Source organism: Tasmannia lanceolata, unplaced genomic scaffold, assembly GCF_043159265.1.
Source record: "Tasmannia lanceolata isolate RefF3 unplaced genomic scaffold, GAP_Taslan_0.1 ptg000003l, whole genome shotgun sequence".
NCBI classification, from domain to species: Eukaryota; Viridiplantae; Streptophyta; class Magnoliopsida; order Canellales; family Winteraceae; genus Tasmannia; species Tasmannia lanceolata.
Window position 1 is genome coordinate 5,668,118 of NW_027518680.1, and position 18,410 is coordinate 5,686,527.

Here is an 18,410-nt window from a genome sequence, read left to right on the forward strand (position 1 = left end):
GTGAAAATTTCATCGCCCTAAACCTACTGAGAATTAGAGAAAAAAAAACAGACAAAGGAAGCTTCCAAAAAAGAAGTCATACTGAAAACGACCTCTCTTTTCTCTTTTCTCCTTTGAAGACTTTAAAAAAAAGTAGAATCCGATTTATTTCCACAAAACAAGGTCGGACTGTCGGACCACGAGGACCTCTGTTTTCTTCTCATACCTTTCAGTACGAAACTTTATTTTATACCCCTTCTTTTGATACCCACACACTTATTCTATAACAATAAGGGCGCAACCGCACTGAGATTAGAAAACAAGCTCAAATGAACGGTTTGGATCAAACAAAAGTGGAACCCACTGCATGTCCTTTATTCTTTCATATACGAGAATGAAAGACCCCCAATATCCGACCTTTGTTTTAGTACGGACAATGTCCATCTAGCCAGGTTCTATTATAGGGAGGTTCATTTCTCAGTCAAATTATTCTTAAAAATTCTCTTTTTTTATAGTGCTTGTCTGTAAATTGGATTTCATTGCACCTTCCCACAGAAGAAATTTACTTCAGTGAGCTGAGTTGGGTTTGTTTTGTAAATTCATGTTGAACTGTTATTATCTAGACATTTGGCAAGGCATTTTTGTTTTTCAATTTTTTAAGTAGGGGGCTGCTTTTTTGGGACTTTGGGGTATTTTTCTTGGAAGTTGCCTTACTTGGGTTCTCTGTTCTCACTGTTTTTTGGGGCCTACAACTACTGTTTTGGCCTTTGGGAAGATATGTGATACGTTACAGATTACGACAAGAGCAGAGGAGGTTATAACTGGGTTGGGTTCTCATTGCGTAAGCTTTACTTTAACTGGGTAGGCTTTTGTTAGCAAGGAACTTCGTAGGGGTTCTGCAGATGTCTCCACATCTCAATTAGCTCTTTCTGTGTTTGGATTGTTGTGAAAGTAGGTTAGTTGTTGCCTTGTTGGGTTTGTTTAGACTTTGGAGTGGTAATCACTAGTGGGTTTTTTGAGTTTCTTACACTCAGGATAGATAATGCAGTCCCTCTTCAAGGATTAGTTTTAGACTCTTTCTTTACCACTTTAGAGCCACTCTTCAAAGACGAATTGTGTGTTGTGGTACGAAAACTCCTTATCAGAATCCAATGTCTTCTGTTAACTGCTTTTAGTTGAGCTTGGAAATTTGTTTTGGCATTTTTAGTTATATTTGATCCGTCTGGTTGCAAATTTCATTGCTATAAGTCTTTTGGTTTCTGATTTTCATTTTTGTTATACTCAGTTTTTGCTGGTGATTTGTTCTTCAAGGAATTGATTTTTTTTTTTTTTTGGCTGAATGTTATATCATTGTTTACGCGTAGAGGTGGTTAGAAGTTAGAGCAATGGAAATACCAGAGATGTCTGAGGATGCTAATCTCAATCCACCTCCAATGCCTGAGGATGCTAATCTCAATACACCTGCAATGAAATGGAAGACACCTTTTCATGTTTTTCTCAAGGATGTGAGGTATTGTTCCTCTCTGTTTTTCATAATAAAATTCAGTCTAATAATGCGCAAAGGATTATTTTCCTGTGTGAAGATTGATTTTTGAAGCATCAAAGGCTATAGAGATCCGAACTATAATGTCATGTTGGTAGCATAGCTGGTGATGGGAAACCTTCAATCTAAAAATGATTTGAGTCCTGATGCTGCTTTTACTTGAGATTTATCCTAACTGAGTTGCAACAAGATACATGGGCTGATAATTGCTTCTTGTTTCTTTCCCCAAAGTGGTATTTTTTGTAGTTTTGTTATCTCTAAAACTAAAACTCTCTGGGGTTTTGCCTTTAGAGCTAGTAATGTAAGCTAATGTTTGGTTCTGTAATTGTATGATCAGGCTTGTTTTCAAGTTGGATGAGCTGGGCTCGGAGATAGCATCGATTGCGCTTCCTGCAGCACTGGCTTTAACAGCAGACCCTATCGCTTCTCTAGTTGACACAGCATTCATTGGCCATATAGGTTTGATTCTCACTTTGTATGTTTGATTGAGCTCCTTTTTTTTAACTCACTTCCTGCCTTCCTACTTTCTATGCTTTTCTATGAATTTTAGGGTGTCCAAACTCCTTGTATATTTATACCTGTTGTACATACAAGATTTTGTGAGATTACAATGATCTGGTTATCCGATCTTATCACTAATAGGATTTGGGTAGATGCAGTTCTGTGCTTCGTATCTTTCTGTATGTCCATCTTGTTAGACATGCATATTCGATGCTTGTTTTCCTCTCCATGCTCTTGTTGCAACAGAGGATACAACTTGAGGTTGTCCTTCTTAGTGTCTGTGCTAACAAATGATTTGAAATGTCATTTTTATGTTAATATATGATTTGGCAAAAAAGTTAGGAGAGTGCTAAGAAATCAAACAAATTGAAAAGGGAAAACAAGGACTACACTCTCCTAAGCATTCAGAGTAGAAAAGAGGTGTGTAGTCCTACATACTTGACTTAACACCAGAAAAACAATTATTGGCAAGGTAAGCAGGAGTATGTTCTCTTCCCTTTGAAAGTGAGTCATGCAGAAAGATCCAAACTGCCAGGAGTATCTGCAAGCCTGTGGGGGAACATCTCTTGCTTTCCTCAATGAAAGCGAGCAGAAATATGAGTACTGAGTACCGGTGTAGGATTCCGATTCTTCATTGATTCCGATATATTCCCTGGTATGACCACATTGATTTGTAAAATACCTGCTTTAACATATTGATTTGTAAATTTTTTTTTTTTTTAGAATTAATTAAAATATATTGTTGAATCCATGAATCCTTTTTCGTCAGGTTTTCCGAATTCGACACTCAGTATCGGTGTCAGATTCCAACATTTGTACCCATATCCATGCAACATAGCTGAGCAGATATCTGCTTTCTTTATCTTTTACCAATTTTACTTTCTCAGTTAGAGTCCATGACTAGTGCTATAAACTGCAACCTCTAGAACTAAAAATCAATGCCCAGGATGTCTTGTGTCTTCAACAATTTCAGTCCCTAAATTGATCCATGTATTACATATATACGTTGTCTGGTTGAATGTTCAAAAACTAGGACTTGATCGGGATCTCATTTAGAAGCCTGGTTGAGATTAACACTTTGAGTTCCCCATTGAACTCTAGTTTCTTGACTCAACCAAACCAATGAAAAACACACTGGTTACTTTTACATTCGGACCAATATATGCTCGGTTAGGGTCTAGACTTAGTTGACTTAACCGAGTTCTGAGTTCACCAGGTGGGTCTGAACATTGGTTTGATCCCTCTCTTTTTCACTGCTTGGGTTCCTTAGTCTTTATAGAGAACCCTTGGAAAATCTTTAAGGTATTTTTTATTCATAAAGTTACAGCCCCTCTGTATCGATAGATTAATCTCATGTAGAAAGTTCTAATTTTTATGATACCTTTTGCACCAAGCCCAACATTTCCTTTTTTCTTGGCTTTTATTACTTTTAAATCTCTAAAAATGAACAAACCAAGCCTTTTATTTTCCTGGGTTTTCCCAGAATGAAAAACCTTTGTAGAGAGTAACTTCTTTCCTTACTCCTTCTTGTTTTTGATAAGAACAAAAGCAAAAGGACAAAAGATATACAAGGGCATTCAAAGGGTAATGAATCCCCCATGCATAACAACTACTTCAAGCCACCTTCATTGGAGTCATTGGCCTCTCTCATACTGGAAAACATCTAAGGATTCCGCCAAATCAAACACCCCATCAAGGATGGATGATAACCTTCATGGAACTGCCCCCCTCGGCATAGCCGACCTACTCACGTTCAGTGTATCTCTATCCACAATAATTGGACTAGACAACAAGGGGGGAAAAAGTCTTTAAGCCCTCCCATTGCTCAGGTTCCAAATTGTTTAGTCTTAAAAGCTAACCAGACCCGAGAAAAAAAAAAACTCTACAATACAGGATATTTCCTTATTTCTTTTCTTTCTCCTTTTTTTTTTCTCTTCTTTTCTCTTGACTATTCTTCACTATGTTTAATTAGAAAAATCCCATTAAAAGTTACTTGTTTTGTTCCGTCACCTTTTTGAAGCCTTGTTCAACCAAAGGCTCATGAAAATATGGTTCCATAGAACTTTATCTACCCCCATCTCAGGAAACCTTGTAGACTTTGGCAATGGACCCAAATGCGGTTACCCTTTGATTAGCATAACATTTATAAAATCAACGCAACTTGGACGGCCCACTTAGGTGAGGGGGCATTGTAGGCGACCTGAGACTTGATCGAGTCAATTTAGTTTTTCGATCTTTTTTTTATTATTATTATTATTATTTTTTGAAATGTTCCAAGACATTTAAATTTTTTGAAAAGACTAGTAAGACTACGAGACCAGATATGTCCAAATTCTCAACAAAAATTAGTTTATAGTTATGGAATTATGATTTCCTAATACTTTAGGTTTTAGGTTTAGAACTCCATTACCCATTTTGAAGAGAAAACTCAAAGAAGGATGAAATTTTAGATGCAGTTATAGTGTCCCAAAGGATACCAGGATTTCCTCTGGTCAGTCATTCCAGTTAGAAAACCGAGCACAAACTGTTAGGTACAGTTACAATAGACAAACTATTATTACTACTACAAAAGCTCCAAAGACAAAGTAGTAAAGCACATAAAATTACAAATTGCTAACTATTGAATTACAAACAAGCATCGTACAATACAATAAACTAAGATCCCAATTGACATAACATAAGAATATGATAACTGAGTTGCCCCTCGGCCACCAAAGTTGCTAGAGCTAGAAGTGATCATGCATGTCATTTGTGTGCGTGTGTGTGTGGATTTGATCCATGGATTAAAGATTAAAGGTCCAGTAGATCTTGCTGCTGTAAAAGTTTCTATTGCTGTGTTTAAACAGTTATCTTTTGATTTGATTCATTACAGGTCCAGTGGAGCTTGCTGCTGTAGGAGTTTCTATTGCTGTTTTTAATCAGGTATCGAGGATTGCTATCTTCCCACTGGTCAGTATTACGACATCCTTTGTTGCGGAGGAAGATACTATCCGGACTATGAGCATTGAGGAAGAAAGTGAAAACTTGGAAAAGGCTTTTCCTGTGAAGAGTGAAATGAAAGAGTTAATTCCATCCATTGGTATGCTACAGATACCCTTTTTTACTTTTCCCATCGACTGTGAAATGAAGCGTCAATTCTGTGCATATTTTTGAAAGAATTATTCGACTGGCTAAGGAGATCATATAAAAAACAAAGTGGAATTTTCTTTCCGTTTATTTCATTTATCATTTTGATAATGTCTGTTGGCTGAACCAGTATTGAAATTGACATAATTTTATTGATTATTTCTCTATCAGATACTGAAAAGGCCATCTCGTCAGTCTCTGAAACTAAAAAAACAAATATGTCCAGTTTAAAGGCTGGGAAAAGAAATATTCCATCGGCATCATCAGCATTGATTATCGGTGGAGTGCTTGGCCTTCTCCAAACTATTTTACTTATTTTTTCAGCAAAGCCCGTCTTGGGCTTCATGGGTGTGAAATCAGTAAGTATATCCATTTAAAATTTTAGATGGGTTGAATGTATCATGGTCTTTTTATCTCCATGCTTGTGCTGGATTCCTACATACGTATCAAATAACTTAAGTATTTATTACGTTTTGGAAAGAAAAGAATGCATGATTTAACCAAGACTTTACTGTTTTAGTTTATGGATTCTTCATATACTAGAGAGTTATTTGGCAATAATATGTTGCAAACAATGACTAGAGAAGGGTTATCACTTCATTAAGCAGCCATTATATTATTATTTCCATTCAATGCTGGTCAAAAAAGCTATTTCCCGAGAAAAGAGCCAGAAGGGGGCACCATACAGCTGATGGCCATCTTGACCCTCCTAGGTGACCTGCAAGTGTAAAGATTCAATATATGTATATCTGGCCATCTTGACCCTCCTAGGTGACCTGCAAGTATAAAGATTTAATATATGTACATACTAACAAAAGGCACTCAGACAATGAGAACCACACACAGAGAGATAGATAGATAGAGATTAGATTTAGAATATTATTAGGGGTAAGTTGTTGAATTGCTCCACCCTAAATTTAAGATTAGTCCCCCGAAAAAGGAGGGAGCATTGCTTATATATTTGTGTGTGTGTGTGTGTGTTTGCGTGTTGAAAATCTCTTTGTCAACCTGGGCACATACATTTAAATGTGATTTTTTGTTGGAAATTATAACATAGGCATAAATAATAACAGGAACTCTCTGGCCAAACAGGATTCCCCTATGCTAAAGTCAGCACGACAATACTTGGTGTTGAGGTCGCTCGGTGCACCTGCTGTTCTCTTATCCTTGGCCATGCAAGGCATCTTTCGAGGATTGAAGGATACAAAAACTCCTTTATATGCGACTGGTAAGATTAATTAGCTACCTTTTTATAGTTCTATTACCTTCTTATTTGATTTCATCCACTCTGTAAGAGAAGAATGTCTTGTACAAGAAACATAAAGGTCCCTTACGTTTGCCTACAACCTTTTATTTTCATTTGGACCTTGAAGTTATGTTTCCAAGTTGTCACCTAGAAATTATAAATTTGTTATAGACATACTGCTTTTTTATAATGTCAAAGCGGGATAGTTTCATAAGTTGATCCCCTAACTCATTTGGAATGTACTTGATTTCTCGACCTTGAGTTTGGGCTCAATCCCTTCTTACATGTCCTAATTAAAAAGGAAGGCAGTTGCATAGGCATATATCTAATATTGGATCTTGAATCCTTGTCTTGCGCTAATTTAACGCTTCATGCTAGAGCGATGGTGATGCATCATGCATGTAACAATTATACATGAACTATGAACTATCTCTGTGGTCAGTTTTTTCATTAATTGGGGGATTTCAAAGGATCTTTTTGTTGACATCGGGGGTGCCAATACTGAGTTGAGTTGGTCAAGTCGATAATTGACTAAAGGAGTTTTAAAAAGTGCTGAGAGCTAAAAATTGTGTTCAAGCTATACTTCGTTAGGACCATATTTGGAAATCTTGTGCATAGGAGTGTTTCTGAACCATGACGGAGAGGTTCATTCGATTTAAGCCTTTAGATATCGAAGATTCTAACGAGTCAAAGGCTCATGCATTCTTGGAGGGTTTAAGGGTTTTCTATTAGGACTCAGATGGAAGATTAGTACTCATTGGGACTTAGTAGCATAATTACTTCTGCATCAGGAGAACTTTTGGGGGCTATAGAGACTTGCACAAATTATCGATGAAAATTGGCTTGTTTGGAAGGGGATATATATGCTTCATTCAAATTATGCTTCTGGCAAACAAAGTAGTGAATACCTTAGATAAAGAAGGTATACGTGTTTACAAACACATGTTTGGTCAAGAACTCGCCATAGCAAAACTGAATCGACTTGGCCGAAACAATGATTGACTGCATGCATTTTCTTTATTCAGTTGAATCAAACAAGATAAGTGATTATTTATTAAAAAAAAGATATGTGATTGATTTATAGGCACAAATTACGTTGACTCAGGTGAATCAATGATTGAACGGAGTATTTTAATGCTTCCATAGGTTTTGATGTATAGGCCATCTGGTACCTTGTAGGGAGGCCAATTGCCTCGCCATCACTTTGGCCATATTCAGAGTTAGCAAATACTAACCGAGGGGCAATATCTGCCCCTGCTGTGATGTCTTTCTCTATTTTGTGAAATAAATTGTTGCCTTTATAAAAAAAATAGCATACTCTGAAAAGTATTATGTATTTCCTTTTATGTGTATTTCCTTTTATGTGTTATATATTCAGGTTAAAGGTTGACTGTCATGTCCCGTTTGGGGCTTTCTGAAATTTTGTCCAAATAGATCTCAATAAGCGACTTGTTTTCTTTTACGTTTCTTATTTGGATTTTATGTACAGACCATCTAACTCCAATTCTTTTTTTTCTTTTGACTTTAATAAAGTGGCAGGAGATGCAACAAATATCATCTTAGATCCAATTTTTATATACGTTTTGCATATGGGGGTCAGTGGTGCAGCCATCGCTCATGTTATTTCTCAGTAAGTGTAACTTGATGACTCTCCAAAATATTTATCTTACCACTATTTTCTGCTTTTCTAGCTTCTGACTTGCCAGACATATCTCATTCGCATCTCACAGAACTTATGCCATCACAGGTATTTGATTTCACTGATACTATTGTGGAGGTTAATGAAAAAAGTTGATGTCTTGCCTCCAAGTTTCAAGGAACTACAATTTAGTCGGTTTCTTAAAAATGGTAAGCGGTTCCACTGGTGCATATATAATTATCATAAAAAGCTCCATCCCCTTTGGGATTTTGATTTTGAAGTGGATGCCTGTTTCTGGGAAGAGGGGTCTTTGGTTAAAGAAACATATATGACATTCTTTTACACTGTTTACTTGTGTGACCTATAGAAAGTTGATGCATGATGCCTCTTTGTTAGATGGAACATTAACTGCAGAAACCTTGAAATTAGATCCTTAAAGGAAATTAAAGTTCTGAGCCTACATAATATTTGATAGTCAAATTGCTTACAAACATTATAATAACCTCAAAGAAAAAAAGCATTACCACTTTGTCCTTTAATTTATTAAAAATAAAGGAGAGGTTGACATTGATGATCATGAACCTCTCCTTTATTTATTAAAATTAAAGGAAAGGTTGACTTGTGTGACCTAGGCAGCAGTCGGCTTTGTCCAAAAAACTCCCATCATCTAGTCCTTACTAATGATCACGAACCTCCAAGGTTTTTCGCGCTACTCTTTCCTTTGCAAGCCGGTCAGCATTGTTGTTTGCAGATCATCTCATATGTGAAAACTTAGGGTTTAGGATTTTGCATAGGTCCCGGATTTCAGCGATAATATTTGCTAGGTTCCATGGTCCTGGTGCTTTGCCACTTGCCGATGATATGATGTTTGATGAATCACCTTCGATAATCAATGGGAGATGATGCCTGTCCTTCACAAACCATTTTAACCCCCAAGTTATGGCTCTTGCTTCCTCTTCATTGGACCCAAAAATCCCAACTGGTCTGGAAAAAAGAGAAGATTGTGCGACCAGTGTCTTTGCAAAACACGCCCCGATACTCGCATGGCCTGGGTTTCCTTTGGAACTCCCATCAAACTTAAGTTTAATCCAACCATTTGGTGGTGGGCTCCATTTCGTTGTTACTTTAGTCTTTACGTCTCTTTCCCAAATGGCCGTCTTCCAGTTTTTAAGGATTCCCCACATAAAATAAAGTGGAACTGTCCTTTCTCCACGCTACAAGGTCGATTTTGATGTCTGTTATTATTCTTTCCAATCTCTTCTCCTTTTCTTCGAAAATGTGGTTGTTTCTTTCCCTCCAAATGTGCCATATAAGAGTGGATAGTACCGCTCCCAAAGAATCTGCCCCATTTAGCCCTTGTAGTAGTTGTGGCATGCTATGACACAAGCCATGCAACTATGATGCTACATATACCTCGACTTTCAGTTGACATAGGATGCTATGACAAGCCATGCCTCTTTGATGCTGCATATACCTCGACTTTCAGTTGACAAAGAATATGACTCCCATTTTGTTCATTGAAACTGTTTTCCCCAATTCAAACGTGTCAGGCTTTAAATCGTAGTTGGAATGTGTTTTTTGTACTTAGACTATAATTAATTTTAATTTGTTATGATAAGTGCTTTTTGGAATAGAAAAGAAGTTTGTTTTTGTTTTTGCTCTTTATTTCTGTGTTTGTGTTCACTTCTCAAAGGAGACCCTTGCAGTAATAGCTTCCGTGCCATATGTGCACGCTACAATGTTTCTGGTTACATCATCTAGATTAAGAACAGCTGTGTCCACATGGTCTTCAGAGCCACCTCAAACATGTAGACTCTTGTCTAATGAAAAACACTTTAAGGTGTTTTGAATGGTTTCGACCTGAAAAATGCAATAGTGAAAACTTGTCCACATGTTAGGGCTTCATCTGATTGATGAAAGTGGGTTTCCATGGTCCCTAAGGCTGGCAGTTCTACTGCATATGATTTTGCATATTGTCCAGTTTAGGATTATATTAGCTTCAACAGTCTTAATAGTTTAACAGTCTATTGTTTGCATAATTTGGTTGGTACTCTTCTGTTTTTTTGTACGATGTGGTGTGTGCTTGGTTTCAAGTTTCAAGGAATTTTTTTTATAGACTAAGCCTGCAGTTTATTAGTATTCTTTTATATTCTCTTTCTTTCTTGGATGGATATAATATCTTTGAGAAGGCCTTTGTTTTAGAAACTCCACCAGGAATTTGATTTTTTTCCCTTTTTCCTGCCTAACATATTTCTTTCATTTGTGTGCTTGACTCAGGATTTATGCTGCTGGGAAGGGTAATAGCTGCAACAATCTGTGTGACCCTGGCGGCATCTATGGCTGCACACCATGGACCAATTTCTATGGCTGCATTCCAGATCTGCTTGCAGATTTGGATGACAACATCTCTTCTTGCAGATGGATTGGCTGTTGCTGGACAGGTCAGAAATGCATTCTTCTTTTTTTTAACCAGCATGGGTGGGAAGTAATAATTGTTGGGTATATAATATAACCCTATTATGTTCTAATATAAGCCCAATAAGATAATGGACCGGTGTAGTGGGCCTACTTGAGCTAGAGCCCATTAACCTATTAAAACCCTAGTGTATCTCTATATATAGGGGCTGGAGGCAACAAACTTGGTATTCCAAATTAGATACCTTGGGTGTAATGCTTCAAGCAACCTCTTGCCAAGGTTTTAAATCTCGGTTTTGGTTTCGGTCATCACCGAAACCGAAACGTTTCAGTTTCGGTACGAAATTTCGGACGAAATCTTATAAAAATTTCACCGAAATTTCCGAAACGTTTGTACTTCACCGAAACGTTTCACCGAAATTTCCGAAATTTCACCGAAATTTTACTGAAACGAAACGTTTCGGCCGAAATTTCCGAAACGTTTCGGCGAAATTTGGTACTTTTCCGACTCATTGTGAATTTCGTTTCGTTTTCCACCGAAACCGAAATTTAAAACCATGCCTCTTGCTTGACCTAATTACTCTAGCAATAATGACTTTGATTTTCTAGTCCTTTATATTCTATAGTCCATGCTTCACACCACAAAAATTCCACATGTTGGGCACCTAAGATTCTTTTTAGATGATGGATTTAACTGGTTTTTGAGAAGGTTCTGTGCAAATCCAAATTTCACTTTGATCTTTCTTTCTCATTTTGGTGTTCCTAAATTCTTTGAAGTTATATCGCAAGACAACTGTTTTATTGTTTTCATGTTTCTCAATCAGTTATTTTAGGAGATCCCGAACTTTCAAAGTCAAAACTTGTTATGGAGTAACCCAATTTAGCTAGCATAAAATTGGAACATTCCTATCCAAGTTTAACACATTTAGGTTCTTTGCAGGCAATACTTGCTAGTGCTTTCGCTAGAAAAGATTATGAAAAGGCAATGGCTACCGTATCACGAGTTCTGCAGGTATAGTGCTTTTCAAACAGATAGTTCTACACAATCTCTGTCTTTCTGTTTTATTATTTAGGTAATTATTTTCTGTGTTGATTATTCGCAATTGATCAGAAATTTTTTGTCCTTATATTTTCTGAAAATACTCAATATGTTCTATTTTGCAGTTGAGTGTGGTTCTGGGACTGTTCCTCACTGTTGGGATTTGGATTGGCTTACAATTTGGATGGAGAGTATTTACAAAGGATCTCAATGTGGTGAAACTGATTCATATAGGAATCCCGGTATTTCTTCACTCCTTATTAGAAAAAGCAATATAAATTAGAACTTTCAATTAAATCTAATTGCTCTTAACTGAAATTTCTATTCACCTTTTCAGTTTGTAGCCGCCACTCAACCGATTAATTCCTTGGCATTTGTTTTTGATGGGATCAACTTTGGAGCATCAGATTTTGCATATGCTGCTTACTCCATGGTAAGTCTAGTACTCCATATTCATTCTCTACATATATCTAAAGAAAAAGGAAAAATCCGTCTTTCGTTCTTTGATGATACATTTAATAACAATTCACTCTTTTCAGATCATTGTAGCCATTATAAGCATACCATGCTTGTTTCTTCTCTCCTCAAGTCATGGTTTTGTTGGGATCTGGATTGCTCTCACTATTTACATGAGTATCCGTGCGCTTGCTGGTTTTGGGAGGTAACATGACATATATCTTTTTACTTATATATTTATGCATTTTGCAAACTTTCACTCCTAAGCAGCAACTGATGCTTGGGGCACATGTTTGGCAACTATGAAAAAAATATTCTATGGAATATTAGTGGGGCCAGTTGTGAGAGATGGGCTGAGAGGGAGAGACTTGGGAGGGTGGGAGTGAGGGAGAATGAAAAGCCCATGAAAAACGGGGGAAAAAACCATTTTGAAGTAGCGTATTATTTTTCACAGTTTTTAGGGATTTCTTCTTCTTCTTTTTTTTTGAATTGCAACGATGTTTTTAGGGATTTCTCATCCTCTGACCTCTATCCATGCACTCTCAACTTGTACCCTGTCAAATCTCTCCCCTTCTCTCCTCAGCTCCTCTTTTACAATTGGGCTGACATATATTCCATGGAATAATTTTTCATGGCTGCCGATATGACCTTAATGCTCACTCTCAAGAAAATGCTGGAGTTGCACCACAATTTTCTTAGAGTACTTGATGCCAAATAGTAGAGAAGGGTTGTGAATTTTTAAGCCATTTGCACGAGCTTTGATGACAATTCCACCCTTGCAACCCAAATTTAAACTAGTGTGGGCAAAAGTTCTCATTTGCCAAGATGTGGAGATTAAGCTCCCATCATCATTTATGGTGAAAGTTAGAAATTATCCAAGTCTAAAACTACAATTACTTTCATTGTTTACAGGTTAGGAGCTGCAAGGGGACCTTGGAACTTCCTCCGGGGTTGATTGTTGCCTTATTTTTCATGGCACCTCTGTAATAAAAATGTTTTAATTATCAAAAGACCATTCCTATGTCTGTTTCTTCAATTTAGTCTTGCTTGAGCAAGCTTTCTATATAGAAATATTTCTTTCTACTTGAAACAACCAGTGTCAAAGGATCCACTAGGGATCATAGGCCACAATCTGTTTAGATCCCTTTTCAGAGGGTTTTTCGAATCCTACTTTCTGAGTTTGGGTCATGATCCATTTCGAATTGGAACTTCCATTGGAGTCTCCTGGGTCCTACTTTCTGAGTTTGGGTCATGATCCATTTCGAATTGGAACTTCCATTGTAGTATACTGGGTCCTACTTATTGTTGGGGTTCCATGCAAAAGCAAATTCCGTAGGCTGAGTGGAAGCCCTAAGTGATTTGTGAAGCTACATGGATTTACACCTCAAAATCATTGCAAGAGATGATAGAAGAACCACATCGACATTGGTATTTTACATGAAACTGCTCGAAACTCTTTTTGAGTAGAACAGAAATTTTGTTCTCCGCTACATCGGTAAAAACTGGTGGATGTGGATGGGTTATAAGGGATGGGCACCCTCGCTCTAATGGCTAGCTTTTAGGGGTGAGTTCTACCCTGATGTTGTACATTGTCATTGTCGTTAGCACTATTATTCCTGCGATTTAGTGGCTCAATGACAATACGTCAATACGTGTACTATATTGATGAGGGCTATGTTCATTACTAATGGGGAATCACACCATTCTTAATATTGAGTAAAGTTTGCAAACTGCTTTAGGGGGAAGAAACTCTCAAACAAATCAATCATTGGGTCCATCTGGTTGCCACCGACTCAGTGTTTTCATGGAGAAGGAAAGTAAATAACATCAATCATTTTCACTTTCTTAAAGATGCGTGGTTGTGTAGACACCCTCATTTTGCTATACTTTAACCAACAATAGCCTAATATATTAATCCGTGGAATTTCACTGTAAAATATGATTATTCACATTTCTTGGAAACCAAAATGATAAAGAGATGTATCTAGCAAGATGATTTGATCCGAAAAATTGGAAAAATACCTTGATTGGTGACTTTAGTGTGTTAAATCCATGTGAGAGTCCCTCTATCATGGATTTATATGTTTTAGGTCATTAATATCTTGATCTGACTTTACGGATCATCAATCGGGACAAAATAAGCTAGGGTCACTTTACAGCCCGGGCCCTGATTCCATTCCGAGACCCGATTTTTGTAAATTGTGACCTGGGTGTCTTTCTTTACCTAGGATTTGTGATCATTTGGTTAAAATAATATTGATCAAGGTTGATCTCAAATCCGTATTAAACACTGGGTCACTTCATTGAGCAAAAAACCAGTGAAAAGTCACGAATCAAGGCAAGATGAATAGACTTGGCCGCGGGTGATGCGGGTGCGGGTCACACGGGTCGGGTCAGGAGATGACCCACATTTTTGCGGGTCAGAATTTTGGTGACCCGTGCGGCCCCCCAGGTGGGCCGGGTCAACCCGCGGGTCAAATTCAAACAGTAGTTTATTTTGGAAAATATTATCTGTCACTGGATTTTGATGAGGGGGGTATGGCCGGCACCGTGGGATGATCCAAACCGTCCATTAGATGGCCCACAGCCTAAATAGGTTGTGCCCCAAATCAATAGATTTCAAAGAGAAGAATAAGAAGAAGAAGAGGAAGAAAAAAAATTGGGAAAAATTTACCATGCTTGACCTTTTGAACTGAGCTTCTCTTTAGCCATTTGCTTCAAAAAAAATCCTAAAAAATCCAGTTTCACTATAATCGCTTCAAGAAATCCAAAAAAGCAACTTTCTTTTGAGGTAAACGACTTTTCTTCTCATAAATATCAACAAAAAAACAATCTCCTTAGTTTTCCAACTTGAGTTCTTCACAAATTCTGCTCATTTGTTCAGATCTGATGAATCTAGAAATCTTCTATTGGTATCTGGTCTGAAGTAGGAGACGAAAATGGGTGGAAAACGCAGAGAGAGAGAGGGGGGGGGGGAGATGAAATTTGGATTCTAAAGGCAGATCAGACAAACAGCATTTGAACAAACAAATAGGCAAAAGCAGATGAGTCTTCTATTTTATTTTATTTTATTTTATGGTTTCAGCATTTGTTTTTTTATTTCATCTGCTGAGAATCTCACTCTTGCAACGTCCTTTTTTTCTCTTTTTAATTCCTTTCGTGGTCTTCAATCTGTTTGCCAACTGGGTTTTTACCCTTTTGGAAAGTTTTATATTCACCCCCTTTTCTTACCTGGGACAGCCCCCTCGAGTCTATTTATGAATTATCTTTTTCTATTCTGGTCTCCTTGGTCAATGGTCATGACTCGTGATGTTTTTGCAGGGATTTCCATCCCTCATCAATTTCACGTCTACTCTCTCATTAATGAACAGAAGGAAAGGAAGGGTATTTTGGTAATTTACATGAAATCCTAAATTACTTCACCTAAAATTATAGGTGGGGCCTAAAATGATCTAAACCATTTATCTGCTGGGCCATGTTCTGAAAATCTTTTTTTGTCATGATTCATCCATAGGGGGCCCTCTATGTAGGAAATACACAGACACTACCTGTATAATAGCTCAATTTTTCGAATATTTTAGAGTTATTCTTGGTAAACGAGAGACATAGAAAGAGACGCGGGTTGACCCGACCCGACCCGTGTTTTTGTGGGCAGGGTCACCTGCGGGTTAGTTTTGACGGGTCACTAAAACTCAGACCCGTGCCTGCAAATTTGCGGGTGGGTCGGGTCGACCCGCGGGCACGGGTCGACCCGCGGGCACGGGTCGCTTTTGCCAGGTCTAAAGATGAATGAGATCCGTCGAAATTATCCCATTAAATCATCGGTAATCGAGATTTTTAATGTCTTAATTAGTGTTAATATCTTGGTTTAATAGTTTTAACCGTTGATCCAAAATTGATCGAATCGGTTGGTTCGTTAGGATCACCGATTTGCCTAATTTATGAAAAAATGATCTCTCGATAGAGATCGAGGACCCTCACTGGTCAAAAAAATTTGAAATCAGTATTACTATGGCAATATTGGGCTTAAACAAAAGAGGAAAAATCAACGATTCCAAAGGCGAAAAAATTATTGAAATCGGACGCCAAAATCCGGAAAACGACATTTTTCCGTTTTCGCGAGTGTTCTCTCTCCTCTCACCACACGTTTTTGGGAAAACGTGTATTGTTTTCCTCTTCCCTATTTTTGAATATTGTGTGGATATTTTGAGATTTGGTAAAAATCTTTGCAAATTGGGAATAGAACAAGTGTCATAATATTACTAATTCAAGTAAGGGTTTTGCTAACGAGGCACTCGTTAAGGAGCATTTAAAGCACCTATTTTCATGTACCCACACTTTTATCCTCAAAACACATTTATTATTAGAGAACCGTTTCCCACAATTTCATTTCTATTACGAGAAAATAACAAGAATACCCCTATGTCATAAAAGATAATAGCCAAAGTACCTTAACCCATTTTCCATGAGATTGAAATATTTTATTATTTTATATGAGATAAGTTTATTTTTGTCATTTTTATGAGATAGTGTATTTTGTCATTTTTATGAGATAGTGTATTTTGTTCATAGGATCGATGATCCTAACCTTCCGATCTATGCATATTTTTTTATTGTGGTGTCCATTTTAAACTTCCTAAAAAGATCATTCTATGGAGAAGATTATAAGGGATCCGAGCGGATAGTGACCAAGACATAGGCGGATATGATCCGAAGTGGATCCGTTGACACCCCTAGATTTTCTGTTCTGTTTCCATAAATTCTCTGATTATGGATTTTGGTAGGAAAACAAGAACTAGACTTTTGCCTGTGTAAATCAACACATTTTTTTTTTTGGTAGGTAAGCTGGGATTGAACCTCCGGCCCCAAGGTTGAAGAACAAAGCCTTGATCAGTTTGAGCTAGAGGCTCAACCCCAACATAAAAGTTATTATGGAGGGGGAAAAAATCTTATGGACTATCCTTGTACCGATGATTCTAAAATCTGCTAAAATCTTGGTTACGCATTGGAGGTGGTATTGTTCCTTCTGCTTGGAGTGTGGACAAACAACAAAGAGTTGTTTGGTTTGACATTCATAGAACCATCTACATGGAACCCAAATGCTTGCTATCTGATATTTAGGGCATTTTATTATGTGATTCACCCACCACCATGGTTCTTAGAATGCCAGAGAATGTGTGAAACACTCTTCTTATAAAAATATTTCCCCGGATTGCTTCTCAGCATGTTTTGAATGAAGTACTTTTAGTTCCTTTTTCCTGTGCAAACTATTGTGAATATTTTTATTCTGTATTGGTCATTTTTTATGAGTGAGTGGTACTTTGATCATTTTCTATGAGATAGGGTCTTTTTATTTTCCATGATATATGAGGTTTTTTTTTTTTTTTTTTTCCCCGAAGAGATAGGTGTATTTAACACTTTCTGAGATATAAGTATTTTTGTCATTTTTTCATGAGATTTAAGTAGGGATATTTTCGTTATCTTTTATGAGATAAGGGTATTCTTGTTATTTTGTCATGGTGGGGGTATTTTTGTAAAAACCAAACCCAAGCCTCTTTTGTTGAAATTGTAATTATGGAAATAAAATCTCTACTACAATCGTTGCTCCAGTAATAAATGTGTTTGAGGATATATGCGTGGGGGTGCATGCAAATTGCCCAAAATTGAGAAGGAGACATGTCCACACTTTATTGGAAACCAAACACTCTAAAATTTGGACGTTTCTTTTTGCTCTCCAACTCATTCTAAATTTGCAAGAACACATGGCATGCAATGAATTGTTTCTTAAATAATGCAATCAATCTTCACTATTTAAAACTCTTTCTATTCTTCACAAGCCCACCAAAATTGGACGTTCCTTCTTTCATATACTAGTTGCAACCCCGTGCGATGCATGGGAACGAAAAACAAAGGAAAGGCAATTATATACCCAGCCAAAGATTACATATACGGTTTTGTACAGAAATCGAGAAGGAAATCAGTTGGAATTTTTTTAGGTAGGTAACCATAATTTTTTGAAGCATGTTCCATATTTTTCTTATTTCAAAAATGGAATTAGGAAATGTAGAGAGGAGGAAATGATCTGTATATTCAAACCCAAAAGAAATAAAATTGCCTAAAAGTCAAAGACTAATAGCTCCCAAGATCTCATAAAATATACATAGAAATGTGCAAAACCATCCAATATGTAAAAACCAAAAAAGGAATGCCATAATCTAATAGAAAAGAAAATTGATAAACAAAAAGGTCATACTATGCAATAGAACACAATGGTTGTAACGACCAAGTTGTTACTATTCCACTGCTATGACTCCTTACAATCAGTTGGCTTGGGGTAAGATCCTTCATTCATCCGGCCACTCACTAATACCTTTCCTGCAAGAATACACCGAATTGAAATTCCCAACAATAAGTAAAGCATGATAAAAAAAATGATAAGAAAGAAGTGAATTTTACACATTCTCTT

General features: G+C 37.1%; 1 protein-coding gene across 1 annotated transcript; it reads left to right on the forward strand.

Moving 5' to 3' along the window:
• The first annotated feature begins 719 nt into the window (after positions 1 to 719).
• Positions 720 to 13,037, forward strand: LOC143849110 (protein DETOXIFICATION 42-like). The gene is made up of 14 exons (XM_077358158.1): positions 720 to 1,104; positions 1,344 to 1,489; positions 1,860 to 1,981; positions 4,896 to 5,102; positions 5,321 to 5,508; positions 6,242 to 6,377; positions 7,929 to 8,025; positions 8,143 to 8,243; positions 10,312 to 10,475; positions 11,390 to 11,461; positions 11,614 to 11,730; positions 11,826 to 11,921; positions 12,028 to 12,149; positions 12,857 to 13,037. Exons 2-14 carry the CDS (start codon positions 1,365 to 1,367, stop codon positions 12,897 to 12,899), a joined length of 1,590 nt encoding a protein of 529 aa, XP_077214273.1. The 5' UTR covers positions 720 to 1,104; positions 1,344 to 1,364; the 3' UTR covers positions 12,900 to 13,037.
• Positions 13,038 to 18,410: the final 5,373 nt, after the last annotated feature.

Excerpts from the sequence above, each read along its gene's own strand:
- LOC143849110 (XM_077358158.1), top strand. The coding sequence starts at position 1,365 with ATGGAAATACCAGAGATGTCTGAGGATGCTAATCTCAATCCACCTCCA. Across the intron at positions 6,378-7,928 it reads AACTCCTTTATATGCGACTG|TGGCAGGAGATGCAACAAAT; the intron begins GTAAGATTAATT and ends ACTTTAATAAAG. Across the intron at positions 8,244-10,311 it reads TAGTCGGTTTCTTAAAAATG|GATTTATGCTGCTGGGAAGG; the intron begins GTAAGCGGTTCC and ends TGCTTGACTCAG.